Genomic DNA, 27,743 nt, shown 5'->3' with positions numbered 1-27,743 from the left:
AAAGGATTACTAATTAACCTTTCAGGGAATACTTGAACAGTTAAGAGTGATTATAGAGCTAAATGGGTAATAATAACATGGTTTCAAATAGTTTTAATCAATTTCTACCTTCTTAAGCTTTTAAATCCAAAGTATTGTATAAATTTTTGTTTCATTTTTTTAATTTGTCAACACTTTCATAACTCTTTAAGAATTGAATTTTAAAGTAGCTTTACATTAATGATATTAAATATTTCATCTTTCAATTATTGAAAGATTCCTTTGTAACATAACTGTTCTAAACAAGTTTCTGAAAAAAAAAGTTACAATTTTCAAAGACAACAATTATTCGTAATCAAACTAACTTGCCATAAAAACTATCTGTACAGTGAAAAAAAATGCTCTTCAAAATGTAAGCAATAATATAAAGAAAACTTCAAATCAGAAATGTCAAAAGTTTGTGTCTCGATTATCAGTAGCTTTCTTTCTTCTTATGAAATTTTTCTCTTGTTTTTATCAAGTGCAAACTAGTTTTATAAAGAGAATCGAACGAAAAATCGGATTAAACTCAAACAGTCGCGGGAACATGAAGCTTAAAGAAAATGAAAATGAAAATAGGGGGAGCTGAGTGAAAAGAAAATGAGTTCACAAAGTAAACTCGGCGATGGTCAAAGACCAGAATGGAGGAGGTTCCGAGGGGCGGGGCATAAACTTTGTCATTGAACCGGCAAAACAAGGGTGGCCAAGATCCAAAAGCGATGAAGAAGGCAGATAGAAGTTGGTTGAAGGAAAACTGCATGAGGAAAGTTAGCGCTAACTTGATTTTCAGCTTGACTGGCGATGAACCAAATATTGCCCTTAAAAATGCATTAAAATGAAAATCCGCCAATGGAAAAATGTTTTCAATGATAAGCTGGGGAAAATGCAATCACTTGACTCTCCGCTACTCACCGATTTATCTCCCAGATTTTCCACGCGGCAATTGATGGCCGCCGTGTGTCCCGTCCTGGTTGTGATATTCCTCGGCATCCCGAAATCAAAAACTGGCGGCGGATAGGTGGTCTCATCTGGCTGCTGCTCCTCGGCATCCTGGTCATCGTCCAAAGCGTTTCCGAACTGGGGAAATTTGCTGTTGACCGAAGCAATGTAAACGTAATCGTTGTCGTTGGTCGATGGCGCAGAAACAATTGGCAACAGGTTGTTATTTCCGTCCACAATGTGAGCTGTAATAAGAAGAAAAATTGGGTTAAGAAAATTTAAACTTTTAAAGCAATTTATATTAAATTCAATCTTCAATTTTAAGAACTTAAATGCTCCTATTTCTTCAGTTTATGTGTGCTTTAATCGGTTTACTAATGAAAATTCATTACCAAAATAAAAACTTCTCTTTTAAAGTACATTAAATTCAATATTAACTTAAGAGCTTTCCCTTTTATCCCTTCATCACCCCTTTAAAAGCCACTAAACCCATTTGAATACCAATTTGTGATGGCAATCTCGCAACTGCTGGCCAAAACATCTAGATAAAGCCAACCAGTTCTAAGGGAACTGCATTTTCTGCTAACCCTTTGGTGGTTTTAAAGAGGAAAAGGAAAGGAAATAGCTTAAAGGGGAGAACATTAATTAAATGCCACTCGATGCTCAGTAAAAATGCTTCATCCTTAAGACCAGAAACTATTTCCCAGAGTTAGTTCTGTGTGTAAACGGGTGCTGTCACTCGAATTCATTTCAAAAATGCACGATGACATACCATTTTACGGCTCGTTAAGATGAAAGGACAAAAAGCGAGAGACAGAGCAATAAAGCCGGCACAATGGGGAAATCGCTCGTGATAATTATACACATCTCATATGGCAAGCAATTAAATGATTTCCTTGCCTCTTTCGACTCGGAAGACACAGCTTAACAATGGAAATTGTTTTCAATTAAAGAATGTGAGTGCTATCAAATGCCTGGAGTGGCAATACTTCTCTAAACAAGGATGCAGAAGCATAAGAGCCGGAAAGACCCCAAATCGTCACTCAGTTCAGGAAAAGAGAATTTAAAAATGAAATCACGACAGGAAAAAACCAACAGAAACTTGAACTGCAAGATAAAACTATAATATTTTTCTGTGCCAACTAAAAAAAAAAAAAAATCGATTCAACTTCAAAGATACTTAGTAGAGACCACCTGTATTCAAAGTTCGTTTTACTATTCTCATTGCCAAACCGCAACGTGCGAGGTTCAGCAAAGTTCAAAGAACGCGTTTAAATTATAAATCACTGAGGAGCAGCGATGCGGCACGGACTATCTACTATATATTCCGTACTCCCGGTGAAATTACCGCCTGCAATTCACACCTCACGTGCGAAAAAGCCGTGCACTGGCATTCCCATTCGCATTTGCACCTTCTGGCGAGAAGCGAAAAATCATGTTTTCTGCATTTGAATTTATTTGACATTTTAATGAGCGCATAATGGCAGCGGAGCAGTCGCCGAACAGCGACGCGACTCGCTTGTTGATAATGGCCAGGTATTCGGTGTTAACTCACCATAACTCGCAAACAGCCAGCCAGCCTCCACATCTATATCACCCATCCCAGTCCCCTTTCCCCACCCACATTCCCCCTTTCACCACCCACATTCACATCCACTTCTATATCCACATCCATATCCGTCCACTTCCTACTGCCAGTGCTTCGAATCTCTAACTGGGTCACTCACTTTTGCCGGCTGCACTTGAATCTTTTAGGCCATTGGGGTGGCACTTGTGCATGTTAGACACAAAAATCTAAATTATTTAAGTGCCCACCCCCCGCACACACACACAAGCACACACATACAGGCACACTCATGCATACGTATGTGTGGAAGGTGGGAGGAAGAAGGGGACTGAAATAGCCACACACAAATATATTTACACACAGTGGGTCACGTCTTAGTCACATCCATTTTATACTTGTTTATCAACTAAGGAGAAAACAACTGTGCTCTAAACAATTGACATTAATTTGGTAATTTGATAAAAAAAATACTATTAAATAATCCAATTAAAAATTTTGTATTTGTTTTAAAATTTATGCAAACAAATGTGCACTTTTAAATATTGCGTATACGTTTAGGATAACAATACCTATTTAAGATATGTATGTTCAATTTAAGTTAAACTGATTAGGTTTTAAACATAATAAAATATATACGTATGTAAATACGTACCTATATATAAACAGGCGTATATATTTTATAATAAAATGTGATATGTAAGATATGTAAAAAAATGTTAAATGTTTTTTTGAAGGAGGATTACAAATTCAAAGAATAGGTTTTAAAAATCACTTCTTTATATTATTAGTTTTCATTGACATTTCAATCAGAAAATACTTCTTTGTAAAGATTTTTTAATTATTATTATTTTTTATATGTTTTTATAAGTCGTAAAGTAGTTTTAATAATTCAAGTCATTAATATTATTCCATGTCCTCCAATTTCACATTTATTTAAATTTTTACATTACACCTTAACATCGTTTTAAAAAACTTTCCAATATTTTAAGTCCATAAAGAGTAAAGCCCAAAAAAGTGGCAGTAACGATGGAAAGCCGATTACAAATACTGAATCGGACTGAAGCACCATAAAAACTATAGCAGAGTTTCGCTTGGACAATGCTCACTGTAAAATGTGCGGCAAAAGAACTCTACGCTTTTATGGAAAAGTAGTCTAAACATGAAAAAAACTCTCTTGCAAAAAAATAAAACTAGATACGAAATGCCAAAGTGAGTGCAGCACTTTTTGCAGCTGCATCCTGCACTCCTTTCTTCTGCCCCAAAACTGCCGTTACTGTTGTTGTTGTTGTTGGCATTTGTTGTTGTTTTAGCAGCAATGCTGCACTCACACAGTTGCAGTTTCAGTTTTGGCATCATTTAGATGCTCGTGGAGCAACTGATGCAAATTTAATTTGGACACCTCGCAAAAAATGGCGGCGCATGCGAGTGCCTCAAAAAGCGAGGGAAAACTGGGAAACTGGTAAAAAAAAAAAAAGAGAAAAAAAAGAGGTGCGCTCGATGAGTTTCGGGTGCGGTTTGGGGCAACTATCTGGTGGCATAACTTGCTCTTCAGCGTGTGTGAACTGCAACTAATGATGTTGCAGGCACTCGCATGCGGCTTTTTGATTTAACGATCGACCGTTGCCTCGCTTTTTTTCGTTTTTTTTTTTTTTTTGCCTTTTGCCACATTTTCTGTGTTTGTGTTGTTTCGGGCCAAAAATGTTGACTTGATTGCAAAGCAGCGGAGGAGGAGCTTAATGGCTAGGTTTGGTTGGTTACCCGATGGCTGCGGTTGATGGTCGTCATCCACTCCGCTTTTTTCCACACTTCTGTCATAAACTTCATGCTTTGTTTCCGCCGCCGTACATTTTTATTCTCCTTAACTGCTGTGCAAATATCAACAGCAGGCAAAAAAATTATTTTACCTCTCAAGAGGGGTCATAAAAGACAAATAAAGCCCTCGGTTAACCGGCGCAACAAAAAACACCGCGTTGATTGTCCCCGAAATCGATCTCCTGCAGACGGAAAATCGGCTTTTCTTTTGAGTGCTAAGATTAATTTGGCACCCCTTGTCAGCATAATGAATTTTGAGACGAGTTTACTTTTCGGCTTTGGTGTAAATATATAAGCGGATTCAACCTTGAAGGATTTTCCTGGTAATAGACAATGATAATGGAATGACAAAGGTTCACCAGACTGAGTATAATAGTGTTGATGACCCGTCTTCTTCAGATAATGGAGAAAAAAAAAGATCTTAAATAGTTTTATGTTGACTTTTTTAGCGAATTTACAGGTAATAACCTAAGGTAAATTTAGCTGACGCAAAGTACAAAACATTTTTGATTAACATTAAGCAGCTTTTTTGCAGTAAAATTTAATGGTTATTAGAGAGAAATCAAAAACAATATTGTTTTTATTACAATAAAAAAAGACAAATTTTTCAATACATTTTTGTTTAATTGCAATGAGAATTAAAAAGAATAAAATATATGTAAATTAAGCCTTTTTTAAATAGTTTTTATTGATTTAATTTATCTTTTCAACAGTACAACTTATTATCCAGAAATCAGCTTCAGATTATATTTTTATATCGTAGGGCGGTTTTCAAATGCCTTCTTAATCCGAAAAAATCCGACAAGCACCTTTCTAAAGGGATGCAGCCAAGCTCTTTAAAATCAGTTGGCTTAAAACACTTTAAACACGTTCTGCTCGAGGGAAATGGCTAACAGCAGAAAAGAGCTTTTGAAAAATTCAATAAGCAGCCCGTTCTATCAATGTCCTCGAGGAGATCTCTAGTCGTCTGTCTGTCTGTTTTCGGTCTATCGTCAATGGCGAGTGGGTGTGTGGGGAATATTTATTAAAATCGTTGTTCACAATTTTTATTTTGCATATCAAAAGGCGTCCGTGGGCGTTTTGCCCAACATTCTTGTGCGGAAGCATGTCCCAGAGGTTTTCCATTTCTTTCTCGCTGCTATTTTTTTTTCTTCTGCCTTGCTTTTCTTTGGATATATTTGTTTAAGCGGAGTATCGTTTTGCCAGTGGCCAGCCAAACATATTTGAGGCTCAGACCCATTGAAGTTTTCTGTGGCCAAAGCAAACTCGCCTTCGGCTAGGGAGTCTCTGCTAAATGGACCCGGCCGAGATGGCCCAAGATTATACGGCTTATTTCGCATACAACACATACGAGTACTCGTACCATACTATTCAACACATCCGTTCGCGACTTTCGTTCTTTGGGACTCTGCAACGTGTTGAAGTTGAAAGTGCACCATCGCCGAAGGCTGTTGGCAAATGTCTCGCTCACATGAATTCCTATGTGGCAGCAAGATTAATGTCCTCACTTTTCACAGACATTTTCTGCAAAGGCGTCGAACGAGCATAATGGCTCGTGGAGGAAAAGTGGAGCGTTACTTCATTGGTGCCCACTGGCTATTAATTGCCAGGAATTTGCTTGAAATCTCAGTCATCAGTTACTTTTTAAATTTAGGAAAAATTGAAATAATTTATAAAAGCATGGACATTTATAAGAGCTCATAGATTTACAATAAGTCAATATTATTTATTGTAGGAATGGTTAACAGTATCACACAATCGAATTTATTTAGAATTTATAAAATTAATGATTCAAAATTCACTTGGTTACCTAACTAAAAAAAAAAAACAGAAAAGATAATTTAGAAAAGCAGTTTAATACAAATTTTGTACGGTTAATTATAAATACATCTTTTAAAATATAGATCTTACCATTATAGATTTTTTATTAAGTCAAAAATCGTATTTTAAAACCAAAAGAACTGAAATTGAATGTTACCAACAATTAATGTGTGAATATTCCATATAATTTTTCAAATGAAATTTCATTAAAAATACTACAAACAAATTTGTAGTATAAAAAGATCCTATTTAAAAATCCAGTGAGCTGCAAGTATGCACTACAATTCTTTGGATATCGAAAGTTTTATATACTGGCGAACCGTTACTCAAAGGTTTAACTGTTATTACCATGTTAACTCACCCGGCCGAAAGCCATTTGGAACAGCCCTGACTAGACTTTGAAAATCCCTTTGTTAATGAATGCTCCGCCAGACCAATTGCTTTGAGTTCTTATACTTGCGCTGCCAACATTGTCACAAATTCTGGGCCGGCAAAGTTTCAATTTAATTTCATTAGCAATGCAGGAGGAAGGCATCTCGGCTGCCTAAATCCAAAGTGGAGATTTGATAAAAATCGGTCTGGCATCGCAGAAGTACTGAGATTGAACTGCTACCCGCTGCCATTGCAACTAAGTCGCACTGAGCTCTTTGGACACATTTCTAAGCTCAAACATTGGCACACATAAATATTTACGACTATTAGTTTTTACTCGAAGATCAAAACTTTTTCGATTTACCCCGGAGTCACTTGGACTTGCCCAAATTTGCATATCGATGTGGAGCAGCCAAACAGCCAAAAACGAAAAACGATGGAGAAGGCGCCAAAAAAAAAACAATTAAAATAAATTTAACATAAGTCCCCGGCACATTGCTATTACTTTGTCTAAATGTTTTCAATATTTTATGCTAAATCTTTGCGAAAACAATTTTGCTGCACGAATTGAGCCTAGCAAAATGCAAATTAAAAGCCAGGCAGTTCGAGCATGAAGCACCGCCAACTTGAAACCTTGTAAATCACAAGACCCAAGACAAGAAAAGATACTTTCACGTACACCATCATCATCGGCCGGAAAAGGTCCCAAAAAACCCCGAATATGTCATGTTGTGTTTGTGTGTGTGTAGAACCTTGTGTATATTTATTATTTATGTAGCTCAACTAAACGTTTTGCCGCAGGAATTATGGCATAATATGTCAAAAGGCAAGCCGAGCCCCACGCCTTAAATAACAAAGGATGGGAAGCTCCCCGGTGAGCTGTCCAAATTATGGATACCCTTACCCCTTATAAAATATGAAGAAAAAAGAAAAGAAAAAGATGAGAACTCCAAGGGATTTGGTAAGCTTCTAATTGGTGACCCAAAACCCAAGGAACTCGAAAAAGTATCACATTGCAGTTGTGTCTTATTCACGATACCATCAGCCGACAACCAAGGCGGAATAAATATTAAGTCGACCCGCTCGGTGGGGCAATCACTTCGGCCTCCTAAGCCGTCTGCCAGTCCGAAAACTCTATAAATTTTAAAGCCGCTATTAGCCGAGACTTAGTAGCCGTAATGGCAAAAGCAGCAAAAGCAAAAGCAGAAGCAGAAGCGTTATAGCCGAGGCAACAACTCATAAATGCCAACGGAAAGTGGATTTCTGCTGTCTGGCATGAATTTAAATGTGTTAAACGAGCCGCAGTCCAGTTTTCTTGCGGTGCGGTGCGAACTTTTGAGCCTTCGCGAGCGAGCAAAGGAATCACCTTTAATCAGAAGATTTAAGGCATATTGTCTGGCAGGCATAAAAGTTTCCATTTATTGTGTGTGGTATTTGGGCGGAACTTTTCTAGGGTTTCGCCTGGCTTCTCCGCCGAACTTTTAGTTCTCCCCCACAAAAGTTGTGAAAACGAGAAGGGGCGAAAACACCCAAGTCGGCTAAACTTCCCGGCCATTTAAATCATCGCCTGCCAGGAGCACAGGACGCACAAGTGAAAATCGTCGGCACACCTGCACAGTCATAGAATAAGACAAATAAAATGAATTTACATCCCGATATGTACGAGTATGGGAGAACAAATGGGCAAAGTGATGCCTTTCGAGTCGCTTTTGCTTACTTTCAGGCGACGAGCCTTTTGTTCTAATGTCCTTAGAGGTTTCGCGAGTTTCCTGTTAAGCGTTTAGTCTTTTAGTCTAACGATTAGTGACAACCTTCTTTAACTACGGGGAGTGTTAAGAGGTATTAAAAATGTACATAAAAGCAGCGGGTTTTAAAACAGAGTGCAGCCATACAAAAATTACATATTTATAAAAATCAAACTAAGCGTTTAGGTAAATGAACTACAACATACGTGTTTTGATAATTTTATGAATTATATTTGCATTGAAAATTTTCGACAGCCAGATGTCGCAACAAAAATACATTGCGATGCTGCTAAAATAAAATAATGAGAGCTAAAACTGATAACCAAACAATGCTTTTAATTTAATCAGAATAATAGCTAATGTGCATAAATCTTCGTATTTTGTACGCTCTATCAAAAAACTTGCATGCAAATAATTTTTAGCTAATTTTGGCTGAATATTTTTTTTTATAAACAAACAAAACAAACCATTTGTGAGCTTGAAAAAAGTTGCAAAATTGTATGTTAAATATTGTTATTATTATAAAATTCAACACATTGTAATTATGCTTATATTTATATGAATCATGCTGGCTTTAACCGATCTTACTTTGTAAGTTGTATCGATACTTTTTTATTCCTTATTTTAAAAGGAAATTCCGATATTCCTTAGCTACTCTGTCAACTCTAAATCGCACAGCTATAGGAAATACATTTCGGGGTATTGGCATAGGCGCAAAATAATGGCTGGCAATTTGTAGAGCCTACTTTTAGACACTGCCAGACAATGAAATATTCCCCGGCAAACACACGATGCACACACACGTGGCACACACACGTGGCACACACACACGTTGCTTTTTGTATATTCCCCTAAGCACCATCATCAGTTGCAAGTGTGAACAATAAATTGTCATCAGCTCGATTCGATTCGACTCGACTCGACTTTGCTTTGCTTTATTTCTTTTCAGTCAGTCAGCCTCCGTTCGCCAATTTATGGCGGATTTCAATTTGTGCGGGGACAGGCTTTCTTCGACTGCTCACATAAGTGTGCTCTACAAATTGGCACGCACACACACACACACTTACAAAACGGAAGTCCTGGAAAAGGAAGTTAAGCAAAAAGCAGAAAAAAAGAAATAGGAAAAACATGTGAAGTTTTCGTTTGTAGCTGACATTTATTGCGCACATGGCTCTTGCCGTTGGATTTTTTATGCGTTTTTGAAGAAGTTCGGGGCACTTTGAGGCCCGAATAAGTGGGCCACAGTTTTTTCAATTTCCATTCTATTGTTGCTGTGGCTCCTCCTCGATTATCAGTTGTGCGGCACACTCTGCTTTATGATGCCGCATATTCCGTTGAATCCACTAATGTTGACTGCCGCCGAGTGCTTTTTAATACGGTTAACGTTCGGCCGGAAAACTAATAAAAGTTTGTTTTTTCTCTGTCCTCCTGGGAGGGAAATTGCGATGGCGATGTCGATGGCGACCTCCATGGAAATGGGGATGTGGATGTGGATGTGGATGTCGATGGAGCGAAAACACGAACGCAACTGAATTGACAGGCAACGGCAAATAAGATTTACTAAGTTGAAAACGCCAACGAAAGTAGTTGGCCATGAATTTCCTATTATGTTTGACTGACATTTCAAAATTGTGTTTTCATCTTGCTTACAACTTTTTTGGCACCGGAAGGAAAGACGGGGATTTACCATAAGCACTTTTTGGTGAGTATGCGAGTGTGTTGCCTTTTCATTGGAATTTTGGGATTCCTCCAACCGTTTTGATTATCGGGTTGTGTGTGTTTTTTAAACTTTTTGGGAAAACATCCGGCAGAATGGGATTTTCCTCGCTTTTAAATTCATATATGCATTTGAAATATGAAAGACAAGAACAGATACTTTCCGTCACTAACCCTTTCCCATTTAAAAAATGTAATATTGTTTTGTTAAATATTTTTTTACGGAAATAGATATGGTTCAACAAATCATCTTATGTTAAGAATTCGTTGTGATAACATTAGAGAGTCAATAAAATGTTCAACTAAACCTTCTTATGATATTATTTTAGCTATTCAATAGAATACTCAAATAAAAACAACTAATATTGCTTTAACCTATTTCTAAATACATATACCTTTTACTCATTGGCCCACCCTGTTCCGCCATTAAAGACTTAAATAAACACTTTTTAAAGAAACAAAAAAAAACATAAGGAAGAGTTTCAAGATAATGAACCTAATATAATAAAGTTAAGCCTGTAACGATTTAAGCCACCACATTTCGGCAGCAACAACTTAAATAAACACCTTTCGGTGGCTCAAAAAAGTGGGAAACCCATCTCATCATCACTTTCAATCCCGCCAATTTGCATTCGCCTCGCCTTTGGTGTCTCGCTCAACTAATATAAATGTATGACACAGACACGAAAGCCAAATGGAAATCAACTGGGGGCAGTCATTATGGCGGCTTTCACTTTCGCTAATGTGTTATGAGGGGCGAGAGTGGAAAGTAGAAAGTAGAAGACGTAGCCAGCCATTTTCCAGGGGGCGCAGCTCCTTCCTCGGGGGCGTGGCCAAGTGGAGAAATGAGGAAGTGAAGAGAAAGGGGGGCTGAGTGCCAGTTAGAGTGTGTTTAAGCAAATAGGTCGGCACACACAGCCCCATTTCCCTTGGAAAAAAAGAAAAACCCAGTGGAAACCCACACACAGTCGCACTTTAACGCGCCGCAGCTTACATTGTAATCTGAAGAACGGAAAAACCACAAGAAAAGACGCAAAGTCGCATTTTTGGGGTCTCAAACTTCAAACACCCTTTCATTGTGAAAAGTATTTCAAACTGTGAAAAGAATTTTAGCAATGTACAAGACTTCTAACTGTCACTGAGATTAAAGACATATAAATATATTAATTACTTTGATAAAATGTTATTAAAAAATACTTCGGCATTTCTTTCAAGTTTAAAATACCCAGATTAATACTCTTACAAAGGGCTGAACGTTAATGAAATCCTACAGTAAGCACTTTGAATTTGTAAATATTGTAATATGTAGATTATTTTAATCATTTAATAAATAATAATTGTGAGTCTTTAGAATACTGAACGTAAAATCTTTAAATACCTTTAAATAAATTAAACATATTAGAAATATTCTCAGCTTAAATTAAGCATTAAAAAGATCGGGCTGGATATCTTAAAAAAAAACTTAAAATATATTTTGTTAACATATGGGAAAAAAATATTTATGAAAATCAATTCTTAAAGAAAATCAAACTGAATTATTTTGATAGTTTGTGAAATCCTCTTGTCTTTTAATTAACAAGTTGTAGGATTGTTATCTCCCGAGGCCTTACTGTACTTAGTGTTTTGAGTGTGCATTGCAGAAGTCAAAGCAGGAATTAAGCTCGAGCTTAAGGCAAAGCAGATGAATTCAATTTTTTTTGGGCAGTTGAGACCCAAAGGGGCTGCAACTGCCCCCGATCCTCCACGTCCTTCATCCTTTGGGGATAAGAGTCATATAAGAAGGCCCCAACACACACACACATACGTACTTGTATTTAATCAGATGCGCATACATACATATTTGAGTGAGCATTTCGGAGTGTGTGTGCGTGTGTGTATGAGTGTATTTTTGTCGTATTTACACTTATTTCATTTCGCCCAACGTTTTGTTTACTATTTATCCTGGGGGGCTGGAAAAGCGGATGGCAGCCCATCTTTCCTCTGACGTAAAATTTGTTTTTCCTCCGCTGACGTTTCTCAGGCGTTTTCTTTGGCGCCACGGAGCGTATGAGTGATTAAAAGTTTTAGCATTAAGCAAATTGCGTCTAAGCCTGCTCTTTGCTTTCTTTTCTCTTCTTTTTTTTCTTTTTTTTTTTTTGTACTTCCTCTGGTTGGGGAATCCGTGTCGATGTTATGCTAATTATATCACGCCTCAATAAACAGCTGACAGGGAAACGTGCCGGGCCAATCAACAGAGATTTGACTTTGCCAATCTGGCGTATTATTTTTGGTTTCCGGCCTTGCGATTTTTGGCATTTCAATTCGCCGGCGAACGAACAGTGGCTTCCAGTGGCTCCCCAATTATTATGCAACAAACAAATCTCATTTTTCCATTCGGCAGCTGTCGACTACAAGTTTTCCCTTTTGATAGCTGGCTGATAATGCCTAGCTGGGTTTCCCCCGAAAAAGTTTTTAATCGATGAAAGTTTCTGGGTGGCCAACATCTTGGGATTCGGCCACGTTGATTTACGTGATTCGAGTTTGACTTCAACCCAGTCAATCGGGTTCAATCGACATCTGTGCCCATGTATTTATCAAACAATTCGATCGGATTGGACTTAATAGGTTTGAATTTATTGCTAGGGACAATTAATTATTATTAATTGGGAGTTCCCTGAATGAATAGAATTAAAGTGAGTTAGGCACAGAAAATAAATTCAAAAGATATTATATTTATTTAAATAAAAAATAGCTTCAATTGAATACTATTATCAGTTTCAAAACATATACCAAACCATACGTTTTTACTTATAATAAAAAAATAATATTGATTTAAGTGAATAAATAAGTTCTATAAAATCATTGCAAATCAATGTCTCAAGTCTCTTTTGTGATTGGAATGATTCTGCTTTAAGAAATTTTATAATTTAAAACACAATAAGTCTTAAATTTTTCCTTCCCAACTTCTATTGATTTAAGAATCTTTTACTTGTTATACAAATAATCCCACGCAATCCGGAATAAGTCTGCCAGAATATATTAACTCGAAGACATGAAGAATATTCCCAAAATAGCTATGTAGATTTCGTTCATAATTTACTAACTCAGACATGCATATGTTAATGGAATGCCAATCCCGAGAGCAGACCTACTAACTTTTATCTGATGTGTCGCATAAATTCACTGACGACTCGGGGACAGGCATTCAAGTGGATAATTACATGTAATAATTGTTAGGCACACGTACAGACAGTGTTGCCAGATTTTGAGAGATAAAATAAGCTAGATTGAAGAAAAAAATAAGCTAGAATAAGCTAAAAATTAAAAAAAAAAGCTTAAAATAAGCTAACCATGGAAAACATTAAAATAGTTGATTTTTTACTTTTAATAATACGATATTTATATAACTATTAAATTAAAGAAATAATTTTATCAACTTCCTCATTAGATTCATTATATTTTGCCGAAGATTGTATTAAAGCGAGGTATTTTGTTGGCAGTTGGTACTCATGGCAACATTTTCCATGACGTCGCAGTCCATATCTATAACATTAAAACAAAAATACTTTGTATTTTTTAAATAATTTAAAATTTCAAAAACAAACCTTATTCTTAAAATTGCGTTTAAGCTTTTTAAAGACATTTTGTTGCGCATTTTTGATTTAACAATGTTCATACTCAAATAACTTGGCCCCAATCGACACCTTACAAAAGCAGCAGTACGCTTTTGTGGAGTCAGTTGGCACTTTGGCAATTCTTCGAAATTTAACCAAGAATCGCGGAAATTCTGTTTGTAAGTCACTTTCGGCATGTTTCTAAAACGACGCAACAACAATCGCAAATCAAACATGTGCAAAATTTCAGTGTGACCGAGACTTGCTAACGATTATTATTAAAATACCAACAACAAAATATGCTTTTGTCCAAATTATCGATAAAAATTACCAAAAATTATAATACAATTTTTTAAGCCAAAATTAGCTAAATTAAATTTGAAATAAGCCAGATTTTAAGCTATATGCATTTCAAGTATTTTTCAAGCTATTTCATTTTAAAATATGCTAAATCTAGCTTAAAATAAGCTAAAATGGCAACAATGCGTACAGACAAAGGAGCAGCAAAAGGACTCGGAATCGCAATCGGAATCGGGGAGTCCCCAGGAAAGATAAGCGAGACACACAGTGACATGGGCCATAAATAATAATTAAATGCGTGACTAATTACTTGTGTAATATTGCTATTATTAGGGCCCAGACAAAGAGGCGCTGGCAATGGATGGGAGGCCAGCCGCAGAATAAGTGGAAAACTGGCAAAAGAAGGCATGCCCATTAGACACGCCCACACTTGCAGACAGTTTGGGGCGTAATGAGCTGGCAATATGTCCTGTTATCGCCAGAAAAGGAGTTGAAATTCCACTCCCGAAGGCGGCGATGAATGCGTTGTCCTGACGATGATTAAGTTGACATCGACTGTCGACTTTGCTTTCGCCTTTGCCTTCGGTGCACTGAAATACTGAAATACTGAAATAGGCGAGATCGCACATGCGAACGCAAACAACATGTGTCGTGTTTACCTCGAGGCTCCTAATGAGCCCTGATTTATTTCATTTCCTTTCCCCTCCCTCCCCCCTTCTTCCTCTCCCTTCCCTTTCCCCCGAAAGGACTCCACAAAGGCCAGGACTCCAGGACACCAGGCGGCGGCTTATTGAGTTCCTGGCTGTCAATTCTGCGTAACATCGGCATGTGTGACTGCAACAATTTAGCTTATACCTCGGCGTCTAATCAAGACATAATTACTTAATTAAGTGAATTTAAATATGTCTGCTCAGAGTGCCTACGGTAATTGGGGTTTGCCAAACAAATTACTTTTGTGTCTTACAAAAGAATTTAAAATTAATCTTATTACGACGCATAATCCATGTTCATCATTTTCCTAATGGAGTTAGGTTTCAATTAATCAAATGATTATTTACATTTTTAATTTAAGGTAGACACATTTATAAAGTTTTCATCTAGGATCCAAATAATAATTACAAATCCGTAAAATATAACAACAATGTTGTAAATAATAATTCCTCTTCCATTACAAAAAATTATATAAATTCTATTGTGATAACAGACTTCTTAGAATTTGCAGTTCAATAAATGTTCTGCTAAATTTTTTTAAATAAAGAATTCATACTTAATCAACTGTTCCTAGTTAACTGACTGCCCAAATTTTAGAAAACACAAAAAATTACCTTTTGTTTTCTTGTTGTTAAAAGGCAGTTCACTTTCCCAGTTTTACAAAAGCTACGCAAATTCCAACTGCAAAACCACAAAATGTTCCATAGAATTTTTTGTTATTTGGTTTAGTTTTTGTACTTTTAATATATCTCAAGCACTTCATTGTTTTCTTCCTCTTTTGGTTATTCCTAAAAATTTATGCAAACAAACCGTAAATACCGAAGTATATACATAAAACTGAAATTTTAAGTTTTATTAGTCCGACCTTCTGCTTTTCCAACTCTTCTCAAAAGGCATTCTCAATTCTCATTCAATATTTATTTATCTAAGCGCCAGTCGATGCCTTCGTTTTATTCCTGGGTCTGTTTATATTTGCTGGCTTGAATTTCACGTGGCGTTATATCTGTTTTATTTACTTTTTCACTGCAGCAACTTGAGGATAAAGCCTTCCAACTTTTCTTTGGGGTTTATTGGGTGATTCAATGCGAGAAATCAAAATTTTACCGGGTAAACATACTCCTTGTGGGCGCCCAATTCGAATCTGATTTATTGCCAAAGCGCGCTTCACTTTTGTTTGTTTATATTCATAGGAAGGTTGACAAATGAATTTCGCAATATTTGGAATAATCAACAAAATTGAAATCGAGTCTGAGCAAAGTTTACGAATTGGTGGGGGAATATAATTGTCATATTTCAGCGGCATTTAAGATTCTTAGAAAACATTTGAAACATTTAATAGAAACGTTTAATGTTTTTATGCCCTTGAATTGTTTATACGAAAATTTACTCAAAATACATGCTAGGGCATACACCTATAAATTAATTGTAAATCAGAACAATTGAACTAAGTAAGAGTGGCATTCCAATTAAATTTAAGTTCAAATAGGTATGAACACATTAGTACTTCAGAGTTTATTTTGTTGTTGTTTTATATTTATTAAACGTCAAGATATTTAAAAATAAAAGAAAGGCTTATATTAAAAAAGAGTATATTTAGTAAGCAAAACTTGACTTATTTAATAGTCTAATAAAAAATGTAATGAATGTTTATTTTTTAGATTTATTCAAATTGCATTATTTAAATTTTTTCTCCCTGGAGAAATTACTGTTTAGAGCTAGCCTTGTGTATATATTATTGCACTTTTCTGTCTAACTAATTGCAAGTCAGGGATTTATTGCAAAACACTTGCCAGCTGAGTAAGCGATTCTGTTTTCAGTACGTGTCGAAACGCTCAGCTTTCAGCATGTTTAGTGGGACTAGGCGACATCGATAAGTGGTAACGAAAACAAACATTTAGGAAGCCCCGGGAAGGGGCGGTGATATTTAGGGGAAGGGGGAAGGGGTGGAGGGGGTGGCGAAGCAAATCAACTCACTCCATGCATAATGTAAACAAATTGCAGGCCAATAAATGGTGACGAGCCCGAAGTTCCGATAGCGAAGACAGTTTGCCTCAGAACGCCGACGAATCGGTTTGCCAATCTGGAATCAGCAACCATGAACAGCTTCGAAAATGCGGTTGAATTCGACCACGATGAGAACCTGCTAAACAGCAAGACAAATGTGGTAAGCCAGGATTAATTAAATGATATTCCAATGTAACTACACTTCTCCGCTTTTCCCTCAGTCTCACCTGACGGAATTTCTGGCTTTGCTCAACCTAAAATCATCCGAGGAGCACAGCGATGAGAAACTAATGCAACTTAAGCGGGAAGCGGATCTACTGGACTGGAATAGCAATTCACCCAATTATTATTTTCAAAAGGAGGAATTAATCTTTAAGGTCGTGTGCGAAATTAAGGGTATTGACCACGACGAGTGGCTTAGAATGGAACAGGGATCTCCATCCGCCGACTTATTTGCCGATTTTCTCGCAGACCAATTTGTCTGCGATGGAATTTGACAAATAGCCGCCCTAATTTAAGCTCACCGATCGATGCTTTTATTATTTTAATAAACGTTTATATTTTCTAAAGGTATACCTTTCTCTTTAACTGATTTATAAGATTTATGGTTACCTGAAGCTCAGAGAAAGCCTTAATTTAAATCATCAGCTCATCACTTGCTTACCTTTTTGCGGGATTTGCCTTTAAGGACTCCCTTTTTCCTTAAGCCACAGGGCTCAGGACCCAGGTGCTGCACAAATTGTCCTGGTTTAGTCAACAATTAATGTTTATCTGGCAAGACATTTTAATTCAGGTTATTGCTCCAATCGCCTCGCATTTCGCCCTCGTTAGTTAACCCAAAGCCAAAGTGACTGAGGCCCCAAAAAGAACACGACTCTGAGGATTCGAGACTTGGGATTCGAGATTCGGGAGTCGGGATGTGATTGTGCATGCGGGTTGCCTGCCACACCGTGTCCTGATATTAATTTAAACTAATGCCGCAAGACCAAAAACCCAAGCAAACACCCTGCCAAACAAAAGGAAATAACCGAAGCATTCAAATCCGAGACGTGTAATTTGCCAGCAAAATGAGACTGGGCTGAGTTTTGGTCGGGTTGTCCTTGTTGTTGGTTTGTTGTGTTTAGTGGGTTGGGTTGGTGGGAAATGGTGGGTTGGTTGGGTTGTCAGGATGTTCGAATGTGTGTCTTGACGACAAAGTGACTTAACATGTCAGTCCGCCCGGCTGATTATTCCGTTGACAGTGAGAATATGCCAGAGCAGAAAGATTATTTGCTAACATCGACGGGCGGGGCTCATCAATGCCTTTGCCAAGTCAATTTAGAAGTACATGCAAAGAAATTCATTACTACCAGCTATACAATATATGAAAATTACCCCTTTCTTCAAGTGAGGCTTTTAGTTGCGAAATTTAGCTTAATATAGATTTCATTTGTTAAGATTATTAAGGGTTTTGAATTTGAAACAAGGAATATAAAATGTTTAAATAAATGAATATAAAACGTATAACATATAAAAATTTAATATGAAATTAATTGAAAAAGAAATAGATATATTGCTTTTAATTGGATTAGTTAAAAAAAATAGTTACTATGATTAAATATTTTGTGCACTTATATTAAGTATTAATATTTCTTTGAATAAAAAACAAACAGTTCAATACTAAGCACAATTCATCGTTCTGTAAAGTTCGCATTTACTTCTCTCAAGTATTTTTTCTAGTGTATCAGGTCATGCGGGCTTACGTAAGGTTTCCTAATTTGGCAGTTAAACATGATAAGGTGAAAAGTGAGTTTTTTTTATTGAAATTTCTGAGAACTGACAGAGAGACAGGCGGACAGGCGGAACTGGCCTTAAGATGTCTGGGAAATTAGCCACTAAATTAGATTCCCTACTTCATTTACATTTAGTGAGGCTTGTGCGCCTTGCGCATTTCAATGAACTTGTGGCCGAAGAAATTTCTCCTTATTCAATTAGGCCAACTCTTGCGGCACAACCTGTCTCTATTTGTGTAACACAGTAACACATAAATTGCCATTCGAATTTTAAGCAAATAAATACAGAGCGAAGAGCAGTATCCTGTTGTAGAAGGCAATCGTTACACTATGTGACGTTCGAAATTAATTTTGCCTTCGGAATCCTTGGGCTGGCAGCCCTTTCCACGTGGCAACCGCACTAGTCGGGTGTCTGCTGTGGATAAGCCGTGTAATTAAGCAAAATTCGCCGTCATTTGGTTAGCGGTTTTAGGTGCGTGCGTGGCACTCGAAGCCCCAGCGTATTAATAACGTCAAAGTGTTGCGCATGGAAATTTATTAAGATGCCGTCGCCGTCAACGGCAGCCACTTCACGTCGACCTCGACTTCGGTCTCCCCCTTTTCCTTATTCCCTCCCCCTCCCTTGAACCCTCCCCCTTCCCCTCCTTCAACTTTCACCATCTAGTGGAAATCCGGCTCGGTTTCAAGCCGGTTATACACGGTCCCTCGGCTCAAGGACCAACAGTTTGGGACGCCATTGCGCCTGACGACTTCACGTCCATAATTTGGGTAATTTATTAACAACACGCCGTATGCGTGATATTTAAAGCCACCTTTTAAAGCGAAAGAGAGAGCATGGAATTCTTAAGGAAAATATAAAATAAAATATTCATTTCAATGCACTTTTTAATAAAGTAAGAATACTAAATTTTTTAAGAAAGCTTACAATAAAAAAAAATGCTTAGTTCGATGCACAAAATATTTCAATGATTGCTTAAAATTTTTAATAAAAATGTTAAATATAATTTATTTATTATTTATTTATTTATTTTTTATGATTTATTTTTAATATAAAATAAAAATAATAAGAAATAATAAAATTTCTTTTTAAATATTTAAGTGACAAATAAATATAAAATATATTTCGATTTCAAATTGTATACAACATAAAGAGACTTTTAAGAAATATTTAATTTCTATGCAAATGATGTGCTCAAAATGTTTACGTTTATTTGTCAAAGGCTACATTGAAAATAATTCTCAAATTTGTTGCAGCCATTACTTGTGCATTCTATCAGCAAAACGAACCGATACACATTACTCTCCATTAAAAAGCGGAGTCGAGGGGGAAAAGGCTTTTCGAGTGAGAATCTGAACGCTCCGCAGATGCACGACAGTAAAATATTTTATGGCGCACATTTGGGTGCAATACAGAAAGCGATCCGAGGCTCTGGGGCCGACTGGCCTTTGACCTTAACTGCTGGCCAAACGGCTCTAAAACTTTTACGCCAATAAGTCACCAGGCGAACGGCAAAAGGGGTGAGAGTTTTGGGGCCAAGAGCTCAAAAGACGGAATGATGCGAGCCATAAAACTGTCCAAAAGTCGCAGTTGAGGTCCTTTGAAGAATGGGGCAGGACGTGTGTGTCTGGACGTACTTAAATAAAAACATTTCGTGGGAAAAGCTGAAGAAGAACAAGCCCCGCGTGAACAAAGCCCCTAAATCATACATTTAAAATTAGCCCCAAACAAGCTAAAAACAGCAGCAAAAAAATATAATTATTTAATTATTTTATTACTTTAAGCCGCATTACAAATGAATAGAAAGCACGCGCCAACAATTAACAATATGAACAATACAAAAAAGGGAAAAAAGCGACCGTTGCACCAGTCAACTTACATAAAAAACACAACAGGCGAGTCAACATCCGTTTACTTACTGTACTTAAGTGGGGAAACAGCCGGCTAAAAGGACATCTGGCTCTGACACAAAGAAAGAGGGCCAATTTGATGGAGTGAAGATTTGCTGCTGGACTATTTAAAGGCCTTTGCGATTATTCTTATACATTCATCCATCAAAGTTGTTCAGGAATTTTAATAAAATGTGAACAAATACGAGTACGTGATAAATAAAATGTTTGCTTAAATTTTTGCTACTTCAAAAAAAAAACATTTAACGATTTAAATCTCTACTATGCCAGTTTCGAATCTTGCCTTATAAAAAATAATTCACATTTTTTACAAAATCAAATACATGTTAATTGAATAAAAAAAATTTTTCATAACAAATTTGTTATTTAATTGCATTTAAAAATTAAAGTAATTGCGAGAGCTCAGTAAACAGACTCTATATGTCCCGTATAGATTTAATTCATTATCTATCATTTAAAATTCAAACTAATGAGCTATGGATTTTTAAATAAATAATTTTAATTTGCTACTCCATTATAATAATGTATCTGATAGATATTATTTTAATCATTCTCTTTTTATAGTTTGCTTATTTACTTTTCATGTTCTTCCCCCTAGATTGAATCATAGATACTAAACCTTATCTTGACTGTTTATTGTCTTATATATAGAGTGCTTAAGCAGTCTGCTTTGCCGTTGAAAACGTCACAATTGTGCCACGAAAAGGCGTTGCCGCAATTACCCAGCCATGAAGGCAAACATGAACACAAAGGCTCGGTTTGCGAGTGGGATGTGAGTGCTCGCATACTTTTTAGCCGCACTGTGTTCTCTGCCTGTTTTGCTGGGGAGAAGTCATCGCATGGCTCTATTTCTATTTCAGCAGAAACTGAAAATGGAAGTGGAAGGGGATGCCTCCATGGGATTCAGGGGGATTCAGGGGGATTCGGGGGAATCGGGTAATGGGAATACGAACACTGAGCAACTGTGTGTGATCATAATTGTGGGGCAGAAATCACAAAGCAAACAACAGAAGCTCTGTTCCAGGCGGTTTTTACTTCACTCCTTCTGCAGAACATATAGTACATATATAGTAGTACTTGTACTCGTATATCCCTTTCATGGCAATGCCTACTTAAAATGTCAGAGCTGAAAAGCCATTGCAGAAAAGCTGAAAAGTCTGCCGAGCTCTGTAGTTGAAAGTGTAATTGTTGTGGGTTGATGCTTAGTTTGCCAAACAGCCGGCGTGGCACTTTCATTTAATATTTATTTAGCCTGGCAAATGAAAATCAAAGAATTACAAGCTAAACAAATTTAAGCAAAAGAGAAACGTCTTTTGCCGAAATGCATTCCATTGAAGGCTTTTCGCAGTTCGAGAAAAAAAAAGGGAAAGGGTTAAGTGAAACAAAAGAACTGCGGCTGGCATTTGAATTTATTTTTTGTGGAAAATGTCGCCCATGGAAATGGAAAATGGCTTCAGAAATTCATACGATAAATGCTAAAAGTTTTCCCATGTCGCAGCCAGAGCGGAAACGGAAGTCGCCTGGACGCCATGTATGCGGAAAGGTCGCCTGGTTTCTGCTCCCTGCTCATAAATATCCCTAAAATATGCGAACGAAACCGCAGTTTCAACGAGTTAAAACCTTACGGGTGTGGGGAAACTTAAATTCATATATTCCATTTATTCCACTTATTCCTCCTTTTTTACCCCCTGATTGAAATTATTTATCATTATGGCCGGGGAACCCCTTTCAACGGCTCAGATCAATCAGGAAAACCATTTATAAGGGAAACCCGATTTCATGCAGCCCAAGGGGAAATATGGGTCAAGCAGATTTATTCCGAATGTATCAATTATGAGCAGCGTTCAATCAAACGAAAAACCCCGGCAAATCGAGCGAAAGGCAGACAAATGGGAGTGAGTTGCTGACGGTTAAATTGGGCCTAGAAACACCCCACAAGATGGCCAAAAATATACGACTCTCTGTATAATACATAAATATAAGCACACATACGCTGTCCGGGCATTATAAAAGCTATTAATACATTCCGATCCGGGGAGCCAGAAGTTGGAAACCAAATCAAAGTGTGAAGGCATATCAACGCTTTTCCCACAAAGGAAAATCCACGATTGCGAATCTTGACCAACACATGAAGGTCCTTTTGGTTCTTTTGGCCAGGCCACAAACAAATTTACTGAATGGCCGAAGCATTTTATTGTTTGGCCACAATAAAACTCCCGGGAAAAAGGGCGGAAAATCGTTCATTATTCATTATAAGCATTCACCCACAGCAATAATTTTCCGCAGATACACATAGTCAAATATATAGGAACACACACAAACACACAAATATAAATATATTGTAGGTATAAAAAAAGGGAAACTCAAGTCATTTATCTTGACAGGAATTTTTCCTCTGGGCGGCTGCTCACTTGATAGTTAGAAAACGAGAAAGCCAAAACTCCTCGGCCGCAAACTTTCATCAATCTTTCAATAATGTTTGAGGGGCGCCACCAAAAGTGTTTTAGTGGGGGATTTTTTGGTTGAGGAGTGGCAGGAGTGGCAGGTAAGCACCTTTCAGTTCAGTGTCATGTAAATTTGTTTGCGCAGTTGCACGTAGCCAATAAAATACTCATGAAATGTGTGGGGAGGCCTCATCCCCCGCCATTTGGACCACAAGTTGGGGGTCAAGAGTTCGCCACGGAAGACATTCAAAAGTAAATAAATCATGATGGTTTTTTCCTTGGTCCTTGGTTCTTGGTCCTTGATCCGCTTACCCTCCACCGAATTCCTTTACATTTTTTTTTCAGCACTTTGACGTTGACTTGCCAGCTGCTTCGCCTTGGCAAGTTATCCATTTATTGGTGCTTGTAGCCAGCGATTTATTGATTAATTTCTTGGGCGAGAAGTGGGGAATCTTGTCCGCTTTCCGGAACTGATATAATATATCGCGTGAACCCGGCTCAACGCTCCAGCGAACCTAATGAAGTTATGGCTATGCTCTCCTCCAGCAATATGTTTTCATTAGCCAGTGCTGTTTGCGGAGTTCGGTTTGGTCCTTTGTGTTTGTCTTCCCGCCAAAGGCAGTGAATATTATTTTAATTCATTTAATTGGCTAATGGACGACCCGATGCTAGGTTCCTCGGAACGCTTCATTAGCCTAAATGAAGCAGATGGCGGCATAAAAACGAAATCGTTGTGTAATTCAAGGATTACAAACTCTAAAAATTATGACTTTAATTTACGCTCTCCATTATGGCATTTTCAACCATTAGCCGGCCATAAAAACATAAAAATTATAAGTGCCTTTTTTTGCGTGGCCAACTTGTTGGATTGAAGTCAAAGTGAATGCTTCAATGGGCTGCCGTCAATTAATGTTTAATACTTTATTTTATAGACAAAATGTGAGAGGGTTTAATCCGACATATATGATTAATATTACATTAAAGCAAATACATAAATTATTTATTTATTATTTTTTTTTTCTTAAATAATTATTTTCCTCCACATTAATATCTTGAACAGCTTCTTCAATCCATCCAGAAATTTTTGCCTGAATAATCTCCAGTTGAAAAAGACTCGAGGTTTTATCTTCATTTTCGTAACTGGGGAATGTTTTTTGGGTTTCTTTTGAAAACATTGATGATTACCACTGATGTCACTTAACCAAATGCGAATGGATTTAATGCCAGGCGATTTGGAAACCGATTTACTAGATCTTTCAACGGAAATTAAATGCTCAATGTGTTCCAGGAATATTTGGGACGAACGATTCATGGCGACTTACAACCAGCAAATGTGGGCGATTCGATTTATAATGTAGAATTTATACGAACAGTTGGTCGTTAGCGAGTAGAGTCCCCGATTGCTCATAATATGATATTTGTTTTGTTTATCTTTCAATTTGCATTTATTTACCTATTTTGATTGGGTTTAATTACAGAAAACTTCGCATACAATAAAACTTGTACTTGTATAATTACGTATAATTGAATAGGAAACCTTTTATTTTGGTTGTAAAACAGATTAAATATTTTCCCATGGAATGCCAACAGAAGGTTCACTCTTGATACCAAAATCACCTAATTTTGTAATCAGACTATTTTGCAGTTGAAAAAATAACATGCGCAGTTTACATTTACTTGGCTGTGGTATTTTGTAATTCAATATTTTTTCTGGCATAAATTGTAAAATCAACAAAAAACTAGTTTAAAATCCACTCAACTCCACTTAAATGATATCCACCTATTTTACTATTTATCGCAAACTCTACACTTTTGTCCTGCAGCGAATTTGTGGAGGTTTCGCTGTATTTCGCAAATTCTGACAGCTTTTCGACGGAAAATACCGTGGCAATGCTTTTGAAATTTTTGAACGAACAGTGTTTAAAATTTCATCCTCTAATCATACCCCGCAGCAAAATGCCGTAGGAGCATCGTATGCTTTCCCCTTAACATTGCACTCCGATTTCAAACCAGTATACCGCGAAATGCGGTAGATCCTGACAGGACTCAAATAGGAAACATACCTCGCCATTTCAGCGTTAAGTTGCACTTAATTATTCTCGACGCTGCGCATATCACAAATCGAACGGGCTGTTTAACTTGATTGAAACATAAAAGGCATTGGAATAGTAGAAATTTTATGTACTACCTACAAACAATAAATTCTGGAGCTTGTTATTATTTTCTTTGTCACTTAAGACTGAAATATTCCAAAATCATTTTTTATTCCAAAAGTTTCAAAGTACACCATTAACTGGAGAATACATATTTTAGTATTTTGTCAGATGGGATGTTTTAATTCCGCCAAAATTTATTTTTATAAAGTGGTTATAGAGTGTTCATGGGGTTGTAAATAAATCAAAAACTTAATTCATTTTTTGCAAAAGACTTTCACAAAAGAAAACTATAAATTTTGTTAACAAATGTAAATGATAAACACATAAATAATTTGTATTGTAAAGAATCACAATTATAGACTTTTAAACATTACTCATACGCACTGCTGTATTTGTATTCTTGTTGTTTTTTTATTGAATATTCCCATGGTAAAACTTTTACAAAAGCTGAGAAGCGAAGACACAACAATCTTCGCAAAATGAGCGCATAAATAGATATTTTGACGAGAAACTGTCGAACAACAAACAAAAGAGTGCCTTAAACACACATTCACCGACAACAAGGAGAATTCCGAGCCAGTGTTGCACAACCAAACAAAGCTGCCTCGTCGCTCATTATTTTTCTTCGCCCGTCCAACTTGTTGCAGCTAATAAATTGCGAAACAAGCGAAAGTAAGAGACCGACAGCCAACTGTGGGCGAAGTTTCGATGCATTCCTCTGGAAGCCGTGTAATCGAGACCTGAAGAGCATAAACTCGAAATTAAGCAGAGCACGTATCAAAACTCGAGAAGATGAGCAGGCACGTAGCTATATGTTCCTATTTGTGGCCAAAACATATGGATAGACCAACTAAGGCAGCTCGCTTCTTGAATTTCCCGCAGCTTTTCGCAGTTCCGGTTGACGCCAAACGAAATCATTCTGGCGTGAAGTTCACTCCTTCATTTTCCGTCGAGTGTTTTCTACCGTGTTTATATGTGTGTGGGTGTGTGTGTTTTCTGTCATACAAGCCAGCTTTTCCACTTTCCCCCCTCGCTTGTTTGTTTTGCCAGGCAACTAATGAGGCGCATATTGCTTAAGTGTTGCTCAATTACATTGAGTGCTTAGACGCCTTTGACGTTTGAGACTTTCGCCAGGGGAAAACTCTTCGGAGAAAATGAGCGAGCTTCTTTTCTTACTATTTTCACTGACACTACTCACCTTTATGCAACAGAAATGCAAAAGTTTTTCTCAATGCTTTGTGTAAAGTTCTTAAAAAACTTTCATTGAAAAGGTAGAGAAAATAAAAAAGAAGCAACATAAAACTTCGTGTTTTCCAACATTAAAGGTGTTTTTTCAAAAGTTTTTTTGTAGATCCATTTGCCTTTTAATATACGAGAATATTTAAAAGAGGAACCTTTAGATTTTATAGTATTTATCAGATCAATATTAACAATTTGTAATTTAAAAAAATATTTACTTCCTCATAAATGTAAAAAAAAACCTTAATTGAACGAAATTCCTTTCTTTTTAACCCCTTTCAAGCAAAACTTGGAAACCATTTCCTCCATTTGTCAGCCATCAATTCACTTAACAAAAATGTCGATCTCGAAAACTAACATAGTAACCAGAAATAGCTTTTAATTGATTGGCTTATAGGAAACTTCCTTCGCCGATATTCGGCACAAAACTGTAAAAGACGTCAAAAGAAACTCAAGAAATTGGCAACTTCCGACAGGCATGTAATCGAAACGAAAAACTTAAATGAAAGTAACAGAGCAAAGCAAAAGAAAATAAGAACTTTTATAATTTCGGAATACTCCTTTTAAAAAGCAAACATATTTTTTATTAAAACTTATTTGGTTATCTGTACAATTTAACAAAAATAATCGAAATCAATGCCCTTTAAACTCTCAGATTTCAATGGTTTGGGTAAAAATATGTTTCATGTGATTTTTCTATGCAATTGGAAAAGTTGACAGTGGCAACATGCATGAAAACTATTTCTCTCAAATGGCTTAGAAACTGCAAATTTTGATTTTACTTTTCGTATTGACAAAAGTTGCCAAATTGATTGCAAATCAAAAGAAGCTTATCTATTACCTTTTTACATTCATTTAAAACAGATATGGAAACTGTTACTTTGTTTAGTTTGAACAAAAAAAAGAGCCAAAGAAACCAATATGTGAGTTATTTTAATAAAACAGCTCCTTTTAAATTGTGTGATTTATTGGTTGTACTCGTAATTTGTTTTCCTTGCTTGTTTCCCTTTCGATTTGTCTGGAAAGTTTGTACTGCGAGTATATTGATTTAAATTGCTTTTCTTTAACCGAAAATCACCTGACAATTGTGAAGAGTATAATGGCAATAATTCGGCTCGACAAACAAACTTTCTGGCCGTGTTAATTGAAAAACGTCTGCGAACTCGACGGCGACAACTTTTCAGAAAAAGTGGCAAATGAGACGAGAACAATCAGGTGAGTCAGACAGATGAACATAACCGACTTTTTGGGGGCGAGGGGCAATGGCTTGTCAAGGACAATTTATGGCGTTGATTTATGAGAAAGGAGTGGGGAAAAAGGGGGAAAGGGGGGTGAAGAATCCTTCAGTGAGTAAATACGTAAAGGGATGTCAACGGCACTGCGAGGCGCGTTCAATCACAATTCTAATTACCAAGCTCCCCGAGGTAATTAACTTTGCATGCATTACACAAATTACACAAACAATGCGACCGCCGCACCGAAGCTTTATCAACTCAATTACAAATGTGGAGTGGAGGGGAAAGGGGAGGGGAAGGGAGGCTGAAAGGGGGATCCCCGCCATTGGATCCTGGGTCCTTTCCCTTCTGGCAAGACTTTCGTGGCCTGAAAGTGTCACAGAGATGCTTT

At 37.0% G+C, this 27,743-nt stretch overlaps 2 protein-coding genes across 3 annotated transcripts in view; one reads left to right on the top strand and one right to left on the bottom strand.

Annotated features, from left to right (window-relative positions):
- Positions 1-27,743, bottom strand: part of LOC108100115 — a 47,338-nt gene that overhangs the window by 9,687 nt on the left and 9,908 nt on the right. Inside the window, exon 3 of the mRNA XM_017203864.2 lies at positions 931-1,202. Within this exon, the coding sequence (XP_017059353.1) occupies positions 931-1,202 (272 nt within the window). The remainder of the gene's footprint in view (positions 1-930; positions 1,203-27,743) is intronic.
- LOC108100116 lies at positions 9,862-17,171 on the top strand. 2 transcript variants are annotated; one of them, XM_017203865.1, is made up of 3 exons: positions 9,862-9,976; positions 16,596-16,758; positions 16,820-17,171. In XM_017203865.1, the coding sequence occupies exons 2-3, from the start codon at positions 16,690-16,692 to the stop codon at positions 17,093-17,095; spliced, it is 345 nt and encodes a 114-aa protein (XP_017059354.1). In that variant the 5' UTR covers positions 9,862-9,976; positions 16,596-16,689; the 3' UTR covers positions 17,096-17,171. The 2 variants fall into 2 exon arrangements, with proteins under 2 accessions (XP_017059354.1, XP_017059355.1); XM_017203866.1 differs by lacking the exon at positions 9,862-9,976 and adding an exon at positions 16,431-16,471.

The sequence above is a fragment of the Drosophila ficusphila genome, unplaced genomic scaffold (assembly GCF_018152265.1).
Source record: "Drosophila ficusphila isolate 14025-0441.05 unplaced genomic scaffold, ASM1815226v1 contig_855, whole genome shotgun sequence".
Taxonomy (NCBI): domain Eukaryota; kingdom Metazoa; phylum Arthropoda; class Insecta; order Diptera; family Drosophilidae; genus Drosophila; species Drosophila ficusphila.
The sequence above is the reverse complement of the archived record's forward strand: the minus strand, read 5'-3'. Positions and strand labels throughout refer to the sequence as shown.